General features: G+C 38.9%; 1 protein-coding gene across 1 annotated transcript; it reads right to left on the bottom strand.

Annotated features, from left to right (window-relative positions):
- Positions 1-686: 686 nt before the first annotated feature.
- LOC122333141 (zinc finger protein 723-like) lies at positions 687-3,189 on the bottom strand. Its single transcript, XM_043230647.1, has 2 exons — positions 2,901-3,189; positions 687-1,782 (listed from the first exon to the last, which is right to left on the bottom strand). The coding sequence occupies exon 2, from the start codon at positions 1,604-1,606 to the stop codon at positions 911-913; it is 696 nt and encodes a 231-aa protein (XP_043086582.1). The 5' UTR covers positions 1,607-1,782; positions 2,901-3,189; the 3' UTR covers positions 687-910.
- Positions 3,190-11,247: the final 8,058 nt, after the last annotated feature.

Below are 11,247 nucleotides of genomic sequence, written 5' to 3' on the forward strand. Positions count from 1 at the left end.
GCCCGGTTTCATACACAGGGGTGAATCTAAAGTGGTTTAAAACACTGGCATGTTTCAAGATCAGTCACTGCAAGCTTTTTTCAGCTGAATTATTTTAGTCTAAGACTAGGCTTAAAGTAATAGTCTTAGTAATAGTCTTAAAGTAATCTTCATTAGTTTACATTTCATTAGTTTACACTGGCTTTCTATAGATGCCCGCATCAAATTCAAATCCCTGATGCTGGCCTACAGGACAATCACAGGCTCCGCTCCCTCGTACTTACACTCACTAATTGAATCATATGTTCCCTCCAGGTGCCTACGCTCTGCCAACGAAAGGCGTCTTGCAGTGCCTTCACAAAAAGGTGCAAAATCACTCTTGCGCACCTTCACCTGGTCTGTTCCTCGCTGGTGGAACGATCTGCCCATTGCTACTAGGGCAGCAGAGTCACTAGCAGTCTTCAAAAACCAACTCAAAACTCATCTTTTTCGCTTACACTTGACCCAACATTAATAGCACTCTCTTCTTCTCCTGCTCCTTCCTATCCTTTTCTTGTTATATTAAAAAAAAAAAAAAAAAAGCCGTGTCTCGTTAGGTAAGACAAGACCCCACTCAGAGCACTTATGCACTACTGCCCTTTTGTTCACATTAATTGCTTCTATTGTCTACCTCATTTGTACGTCGCTTTGGATAAAAGCGTCTGCTAAATGACTAAATGTAAATGTAAATGTAATAGTTCACCCAAAAAATGAAAATCACCCCATATTATACCCGAAGCCATCCTAGGTGTATATGGCTTTCTTCTTTCTTCTCCTTTGGTGAAGACGCAGCCATAGACCTGAAAGAGCTGAAGATCACTACTTACTGAGATGTTTGACCAGATAAAACAGCAAAACACTTCTGACATGCAGAGCTTCGAGACGGTTTCTCTCAAGTGTGGATCCTCTCATGTCTATTCAGGACCCCTGACTGACTGAATCTCTTGCTGCAGTGTGAACACTTATAAGGCTTCTCTCCGGTGTGGATCCTCTCGTGTGTTTTCAGATGCGTTGACTGACTGAATCTCTTGTCACAGTTTGAACACTCGTAGGGTTTCTCTCCGGTGTGGGTCCTCTCGTGTGTTTTCAGAGTTGCTGAATGACTGAATCTCTTCTCGCAGTGTGAACACTCGTAAGGTTTCTCTCCGGTGTGGGTCCTCTCATGCGTTCTCAGATGCGACGAATCACTGAATCTCTTGTCACAGTGTAAACACTTGAAAGGGTTCTTGATGGTATGAATCCTCTGACGAACTTTTAAACAGTTTGCTGAAGAAACCGTCTTTCCGCACTCAAAGCATGCACTCACGTACTCTCCCTCACCGGTGTATATTTTCTGGTGGGTTTTCGAGCTGCAAAGAAGTGAAAAACTCTTTCCACACAGGCAACATGAATTCGGCGTGTCCCTTGAGTGAATCTTCAGGTGCCGCTTCAGGGCCGAAGCGCTTGAGAACGTTTTGCTGCATTGATCGCATGAGTACAGCTTCTCTCCAATGTGAGTGTTCGTGTGTTTCTTAAGGTTCGAGGAGTACGTGAAAGTCATCCCGCACTGATCACAAGCGAACGGTTTCTCTCCGGTATGAACTCTCATGTGAAGCTCGAGACTTGTTTTGCGAGTGAAACTCTTTCCGCACTGAGTGCAGGTGAAAGATTTATCGCCTCTTCTTTTCCTTACACTTTTCTGTTTGGGTTTTTTTCCACTATTAACATGACATTTCTCCTCAAATTCACTCAGTTCTTCTTTCTCCTCATTACCTTCAAACAAGTCTGAAAAAGTAAAAACGAACATGAAACATGATATAACTGCGGACTTATACGTCCCAAAAACTATATATGAATAAGGTGCATTGATCTTCAGAATTATTCGTTTTCAGTCAACACAAATGGGAAAAAATGATAGGAAAATCTATTTTTAAAAATGCAATCCCGCACATTATTAGTACTTGTTAAATATTAAAATTTATAGTTATAATCACAAGCAACGTTTCGGTCCGATTCACAGACACTACAAGATTCAGAGAAAATAAAAAGTAAAATAAGCTATGGTAGGTCTAATACGTGTAAATCTAATAATGCTAAATCGAACAACAATAAAATATGATTTTATAAATTCATTAATCATTACCGTTTTATTAATCAGGCACCGATGGAGTGTAAACTTAATTTAAAGCTGCTTCCTTTTTAAAGTTTTAATAATCTCACTATAACGCTACATTTCATTACAATAACATTACAAACACTACAATATATAAAAATATCTAACTCTGATTAATTGCTTTATTTACATTTATTGAATACAATTTTAAAAGGTTTTTATCCTTAAAAAAAGTATAAAACAAAGTTTAATAAACAAAACAAAACAAAAAACGGTTTTTAAAGTAACGGTTAGCTACCTTACGGACGTCACAGTTACCATGGACGCGTCCGACATTTCTCTCTGTTTTTCGTCCGTTATACCAAAAAAAGTTATTAAGCAACATAATCCACAGTCTATTTTAGGTACATTTGTTCATATGTATACCTCTGTGATTATGGTATCCCTCCTTAATGATCTGAAATGTATGCTAGCAAATATTAATTAGGTTATAACAGATCCATTTAATGATACTGAGCACGGGACATCTTTCATTCAGATTTCGCTATTTATCCAGTTTTTTTAAATGAATAATCTGAGTGTATTTTACCGTTCGTGTCCTTTTGTCACAGTTTCTGTATGGACAGTTCAACGATGGGGGTAATAATAACAACAGGGAGTCGAAAATCGGCATAAGGTAACATTTACATCATTTTGTTAGCTGTTACCATGTCAGAACTTCTCCAGAACCCCAAACCCCTCAGACCCGCTTCGTGTGTACCACAAATATGAATGAAGAATAAACACCAACCTTGTTCCTCGTGTTTTTTCTTCTACAGGTTTCTGGTTCTTCTTGTTTTATTCTCCATGTTTCTGGTTCAATCATGTTCTCTTTACTCTCTTCTTTAACAAACACCATCTTCACAGCAGTTCAGATGATTCTCCTCCAGATATTCCTGCTTGATTCAACACTTAGTCACAACTATGAGGATGATATTACCTATTTAAGGGCATGATTCAAAAACTGTATTTCTGTTTACAGAAACTAAATTTCTATCCGTTTACATGAAGCCGGAATCACAACACAGAGAAGGGTGAAACTAATCTTCTTCCTCTGAGGTTTAAGGGTGTTTGGCAAACTTACGCGAGTGTTTTAGCCCCACCCGCTGGACTGGAGACTGAAGAGGAGCGAGGAGGAAAATAATAGGGTGGAAATTACTTACATAGTGCTCTGTATTGTTTTGCTTTTTCTTTATTTACAAAGACGTTGGTATCTGAGGGCACGACCCCAGTTCAAAAACACTTATAATTTTAACATTGTGAGGTGTTCCTTGAAGATACCGTGACCATGGGCTGTGGTGTTTCCAGCGATCATCATGGCTCTACTGAGCGTCTGTCCTGATAAGTACAGTTTGAGGTTTGTAGAGCGTCCTGAGTTTATTTGAAGACTGCTTTAAATCTGTTTCAGTTTCATCCAGTCTACCAAGTCTCTTTCTACAAAGTATACTCAAAGTATTCAGTTTATTTAACTGTTTATTTTTCTAAGATAATAGTGTGTGATGAGTGCAATCAGGGGTGGGTGTGTGTGTGTGTGTGTGTGTGTGTGTGTGTGTGTGTGTGTCATCAATTCAGCAGTTGATGGGAATTTAAATCTGGAGTGAAATACAACAGTCAATGTGATGAGTGAATGGAGGTCCATGGACTGAGATCATGACACAGAGTAAAAAATAAATAAATAAAACTGGCTCTTTTTTTCAAGCACTGGACTTTTGTTGAATTCTAAGTATATTCATATCATCACACACACTATTATTTTCACCACTATTAAAGTAAAGGTCTATTAAAGTACCCAGAAAACGTCATGGTTAACAGGAAGAGACCCAAATGCAGAGTGAGTGAGTCAGACATTTATTAAAAGCACATGTTCCGGGGTCAAGAATCTTAAGACAAACTCCAGACAGGGGGATAGAACTATGCCTCCAGAGGTATCGTATTTTTGCAGTATCGTATTTGCTTATTTATGTATTGAAAGTTTTCATAGATTCAGTAACACAGTACTGTTGCAGCTACTACTACTCTCCATCAGTCCACTCACACAGAGAGAGTGAACTCAAACACGTTTATTAATCAACTGATTCTCAGAAAAACCGACAGATCCAGTAATGAAAAGATTTATCTTGACATGCTAGAAAATGTATTTCACCATACATACATGTTTGAATTTTTTTATTATTGACAAATAAAACACATTACAAACACAAAACAGTCGAGCAGGTGAAACACCAAATTATTATTGCTGTCATATAAACTCATCTTATTCTCATAATTAGTGCAAAATGACACTTAATTAACCGCTCAGAACAAGAGTTGTTCAGAAAACTTAGTGCCCATCAGAATGATATGAATTTGGAAATCCCAAGTTTTTCTATCCATGTTCAGCTAATCATCATACTTTCTGTTGGTTTTTCAAAACGGCATTGCATGAAAGGGATTCAGATATAGACTTTATCACATTACTATTTCTGGATTACTAGAGGCCCTAAAGCAGCACCAGAAACGATCCTGGAGGCCTGGAGTTCAGCAGAGTTCAGCTTCAACCCTAATCAAACACACCTGAAGCAGCTCAACAAGATCTTACTAGGTAGACTTTAACCTTCCAGGCAGGTAATTTGAGGTACAATGAAACTAAACTCTGCAGGACACCAGCCCTCCAGGACAGAGTTTGATGACCCCAAACTAAAGACACACTGTGATGACAAATATTGAATTGAAGAAAGTAAAACTCTGCAGAGCCTGAATTAATAATAAAGACAAATGCATACAGTTACAAAAATATGACAAACTGAGTAGAATAACCAATAACCACAAGCTTGGTTACTACTAGAACATGTAAAAAACACTGAAAACATTTATAATGGCACTGAACAAAACAATTAGCAATCAATTATATAATATGTGTTTTATGTATATGTATATGTATTTGTATTATTTGTGCTGACTGCAGTTTTCCTGAACTCCTCCGATGGAAGTGTAAGTCACTTTATCATCACAGTGAACCTGAATCAACAGCACAGTCACTGTTTTAATATAATTATCACAGCATGATGTCTGAGCTGAAGAACATCTAGGTTATGTACGTAACCCACATTCCCTGATGGAGGAAACAGATAGGTTATGTCGTAATGACAGACTGGAGTCTTGCTTGGAGCCCTTATTAGCTCTGATAAGAGAAAGTGCCAAGGAAATTTGGCAAGTAGTTAACTAATCCTGAGCCCCTCCCCATCACATGGGTATAAATAGGTTACAGGTGTAACCAATCATCAGATTGCTGAGGAGCTGAAACCATGTCTCAGCTCTCAGCGATGGTTTGAGGTTGTGACAAGGGAACGTCTTTGTTCCTTCCATCAGGGAAAGAGGGTTACATACGTAAACAAGCCGTTCCTTGTCTGTCAGTCACTACGAGTTATGTCATGATGACATACTGGGGTCCAATGGAAAACGCCACAGCCTCAACCTGTTACTACAGGTAACATGTGGAAACTAGTAATGTACTGACCCCAGGATAGGACTGTAAGCATAAAACTTATCTGTGGCAGGTCCTATCCCAGGAAGGAGAGGAAGGACTAGCAGCAGAGACAGACAGAAGACTCTGTCAAGGGAAGACACAGGTTCACAAGGGGAAACCTTACAGTGGAAGATACACATATAGGATCGATGTGGAAAATCAGCTATATGGACCACCTAGCCCAGTACAGGGGAAGACCGGACCCGGGAAAGCTACACTGATATTGGGCCTGGTGTAAGACTGCTCTGCCAAGTCTGACTGCCGTGGGTGTTGGAGGAAGCCCCACAAGGGTTAATCGTCCAGAAAACTTTACTGGAGGAGAAAAACAGTGCTCACATTCCTGGGTGACGACAGACAGTCCTTCCTGCCACCATCTGTTACCCAACACACAGGAAGCCAACTGGCTCTATGCAAAGACTGTAGTACTCTCGCAAATGTGTCTAATGCCACACTCCCTATTAAAATAGACCTCTGAAATAATGTATATAATAGGTATAACTGAGAGAGGGAGGCCCAATCCAACATCATACAAGTATTTTGTTTATGAACCAAGAGTCCTTTAGAAACTTCTACACTAGAAAGAGAGGTTGCCATATATAACTCTGATCATTATATTACATATGTTACACTTATAAAGTTAAAGCCCTCATTAGCTGCTGGGCAGCACTTTCTGTTCTGTTAAACTCGACTGTGGTCTACAGGTTTTCAGCAGGTCTTTGAGTTTCTCTCTCTGTCAGACTGAGAGAAGCTTTTGTGGTTAGAGATGTTGTAGGTCATCCTCTCAAAACAATCTTAACCTAAGTCTCTGAGACCAGACCTTTATACCTCTACAAACAAATACAGAGACACGCCATGAGAGCCAAATGATAGTAAACCCTCAAGGATGACTCAAAACATCTCTCCCACAGAGACCCATGACGACCAGATAATGCTGAGCTGAGCGCAATTATGGGTCCTCGAGACACTTCTGTAAAGATTCAATGGATTGCATCTGAGGTGCATCTGAGTCTTGTCTGATCATGAAGGATACATAATATATCAATACACATTCCCCAGTGTTACTAATATCACAAGGATCATGAGCTTGCTTTCCACCTGATCTCCAGACATTGCAGTGTGCATGTGACTGAGGTCTTGACTTGATCTCTGAAGAGAGTAAATTCACATCTCCACTCTCTGTAGAGATCTTCATTCAGGAGTGCTGTGATTCAGTCTGATGATACAGTGATCTGATGAGACACATCTGATCTCTGGAGTCTGACTTTCAGTTTAACACCAGCCTGATTCACCCAGAATATCTCAATTCTCCAGAACTGATCCAATCACAAGAGACTCTAGTAAAATGAATACAGCTGACAGAAGAGAGTCACAGAGTCTGGGCAATTGATCTCAGTCTGTGAGGATGATGAAGATGGATGAAGAAACTGAAGCCAATACACACGCCACACACTTTCAGTAATTATAGGAGAATAAACAAAGAATTTGTTACTTTAAATTACACTATATAATCATAAACTTACTCCTTGAAGAACATGCAGATAAACAAGAGCATCAGGTCCTTGTTTTATCTCCTATCTTACATATTGTCTGCAGGCAAAGTCCAGAATCTTCTTCTGTGATGTTCTTTGATGTTCAGAGAGCAGCTGGGACTCAGACTAGTCTCTCAAGTGTCTCTCTGTGTCTTTCTCTTATTCTCAAAGGGGATTAGTTTAACTAGCTGCTGAATTGTCTGCTATAATAGATCCATGAGTTGATCCACAGTCATGAAGTTATAATATTACAGGACAGACTGACATTTTCACCAGAACTGATGAATACATGATCATCCACTCCACTGATACCTGAAACACAAGATCCACCTCCATCATTATATTATATATTAATAAATGAAACATAAAGGATAAGAAATAGAAGATGTCTTTACCTGTGAGGTTGAAGAGAGAAAGATGAGTCCTACAGATACAGATCATAATTTATCAGACATCTTCTTTCCACTGTCTTCTCCTCTTCAACCCTTTCTTAAATAATTTCTCAGTTCTTCCTGTGTTCGCTCACTTCCTCTCTGATCTACATAATTGGAGTGTTTATCTCTGACACTATCTGCTTCTGACTAACTTATCACTGTAATGATGGATTTGAGTGTGTTGAATTAACGCCACATTGTAATAATAAAACTACGCTGATATCTCAGTATTTCTGTCTGATCGCCACGCTGCAGTGCAGATTATGAAATCAAACTCCTTCCAGCTATGTTTTCTTCCATCTATTTCAGAGTGGAGATGATTGATAGCAGTTCTATTACTTTCTTGCAACTTAAAACAGGAGTATTAATTATAGCAGTGTTCTGAGTGATCTCAGTGTTGATGTTCAGAGATGTGCGTTGATCACGTGATCATCTCTGAAACCCAGATTAGATTGAAGATGCTGTGAAGGATACTCTCTTGATTCTGCTGTATGCTTCACACAGTGACATTAGTTCAGACCCTTTAATAAACTGGTTAAAGCTTGCTTTATCTGGAATCTACAAATCAATGAAGTTTTTACTACATTCATTCATTGATTTAAATCCAGTTAAACTCAATTTGCAACTGTCACATCCACACACACACAGAAGAGAAGGAGAGGATATAAGGTTTTGTGGGACTGGTGTTTACGTGGACACAGGTGACAGTAACATGTTTTAACTATGATTTATGAACAATTAATGTCAGACGTGACACACCTGCTCCAGACCTTGCAGGTCATCTTTCATTTCATACACAATCTAACATGATCCATAGAATCCAGCTAATGACCCTAATATCCAAGAGATTGAGCAAAAATACCAGTGTGAGTTCTGTCTCATGTTTTATTTCAGATGATACTATATGAGCTTATATGATTGAGTGAGTCCCATAATCCACACGCAGCTTCTTTGTCAGAATGAGTGCCAAATGTGATATTAATTTTATACGTTCAATAAATCAGAAACTCATTCTATGTTATATTTTAGATACAATATTATTTGTTTTGCTTAATTTGACTGGGAAATATAAATTATTGTCTGTCTCCACAATAAGGGTGTCATTCGATTCTGAATAAATCCACATTTGAATGAATCAGGTGAACTATCGATTCAATGATTCATTCATAAAGACAGAACGAATCAGCCATGCGAATGAATCAAATTAATGAATGATTAAAATGACCCACTGAATTAACTAATTAACTCTGACTTACTCTATTTTAGAGTATCATGTCACATAAAAAAGTCCAAACTAATGGAAAATCACTGAGAAATATGAATTCGCCATTTCTTCATAATAACGTTTCAAACCTGTATCATCTCTCAGGCAAACACGAAGGAAGAACAAGTCGGAACCATAAAACTGTTTTTGCTATGAATTGGATTCACATTGCATTAAATCAGCAATAATCATCTTGTCTTTATGTTACAGTTTACACAACATCAACAGTTACATAGTTAAATAATACTATTTAAGTGCAAATAAAGAGTTCCAGAGCTAATTCTCTTGTAATGTATATTTCCAGTAAATGTTTCCCATTTAGTTGCTGTTTCATCAGTAGAGTCAGAACCTGATTAAACTGGAAGATGCTGTGTGAATTCTCACACATTCAGGGCCCTCTTCTTCAAGTAAGCTGTTGCATGCAGCTTCAGTCAACTATGACTAAGTCAATATAATCCATTACATTACACATTTTAGGTAACGTAAACAGACTACTTTTAAATCACTTATCAAATAGATTTAAAACAGTATAATCTTGTACCACAATGATGTAATAATGCAAAGGTAGAACAATATATTCCATTTATTGTAATTAATAACATTAATTGTTGTATTACTACATTATATTACATCAGGTTTTCTGAAACCTGGTTGATAAAGGGTTGTCAGAGAATTTGTATTGACTCAAAAATGAAAGAAATTATTGGCACCTATCTTAAAGCTAAATAAATAATTTTAAATACAGAGCAACTGACCTTTGTGTGCTCCTTTTTCAACCAGGTACTTATTGCCAAAAAGGAAAATACAAAAACAAAGTGCATGTGTATGTAATTTCTTTACTTCAAAAATGACCTTATATATTTATATTAACTCCATAGCTGTGTGACTGCATGGTTCTACGCCTCATCCCAGATCAATGTGAATCATCTCAAACCTCACCAGCTCCCTTCTCTCACAGATGATCTGAAGAAGAATCACAGTAGGAGCAGCAAACACTGCAACCTCTTGCACAATCACAATCACTGCAGGAAAGATAATAGACATAAATTAAATTCCTTCAAAAAAATCTACAATTCCCTCCGGAAGCACTACAGACAGACTAGTTTCAGTATTAGTAAACTGTTGCACTCTGAATGCTCTGTGCAGTACTCCTGACTTCAGTTTCTGCTGGAGCTGTGATCATGTCTGTATAGTTCTGTTCAAAGATACAAATATAGAAACAAAACATATCAATACGTCAGCTTTATCATATGAATCAAATATACCAGACCTGTGTGCAATTATATTACTAATTGGTGGGGCATGGAACATGTACATGGAAGGAGAAGGTAAACGTTAGTTTAGTGAGTTTTATTGAAAATCATAGGTAAATAAAGACTAGTGAGTAGTGGCCCAACATGGTAACTTCAAACAAAGGCTCAAAGGTAAGTCTAGGTTCACAGTATAGATAGAACAAGTAGATCCACTTTCTCAAAACATACTTTGGGTATATCCACAGAGTCAAGGTGAACTCTGAACTTCTATGGAAACACAGGGAAATTGGCAGAACGAGGAGATAAGCCACACGGTGTGTCCATGTAACTTATACCAGCCGAAGAGGAAGTGACTGAGGCATAAGTAGTGGCTGGGTGATTGCTGCAGGGGATGGTGATTGTATTCAGTGATTGTTCATGGTGGGTGTGTCTCCTGATTGAGTACAGACCCACACAGGAAAGGGACTGCGGAACATGTGGTGGTTAGATACTCATCTCTCCACGGGTGACTCCAGGCACCCTAGAGCGGGGCGATGGGATGACTCATACTCTGGGAACAGGACAATCAGGGTGTTGGGTGATGCAACCTCTAAGAGAATGGAGTCTAGGATTTCACAGGGGACCAAAGACCTCTCCTCAAGACTCAAGGTATGTCTCTGAACTGCCCGCTGCAGATGGACATGTGCTGAGTCCTACACCCCTCTCGCCTCTTGAACCAGGTTTGCAGGCACCTCCAGATTCTCCTGGACCGGCAAGCTGATGACTTAGAATACACTGGCTGGGAGTTAGTCCAGTGGAGGTTTGATCGCAAATTCTGGAGTACACCAGCCCACGGTAAATACTTTTCAGCTCCAGGTCTCTTGGTGTTGTTAGCAGTATGTCCAAGGTAATGGGTAATTTCCTTGAGGACAGGCAAAAACCGGTGTCTCAGGAGCCAGAAAAAGGCCCACAACCCTGGAATGAATTGGAGTCCTGTTTGACAAATGTCTCGGGAGCTCCAAAGTTTCGGAATACCTGGGTGAAGAGTGTGCTTCAGTCTTCTAGAGCTGTAAGACCTTTCACGGAATTAACTTGCAGGCTTTCGAAAAACGGTAATTGACAAGTACTAGAATA

This window comes from Puntigrus tetrazona, unplaced genomic scaffold, assembly GCF_018831695.1.
Source record: "Puntigrus tetrazona isolate hp1 unplaced genomic scaffold, ASM1883169v1 S000000181, whole genome shotgun sequence".
Classification (NCBI taxonomy): Eukaryota; Metazoa; Chordata; class Actinopteri; order Cypriniformes; family Cyprinidae; genus Puntigrus; species Puntigrus tetrazona.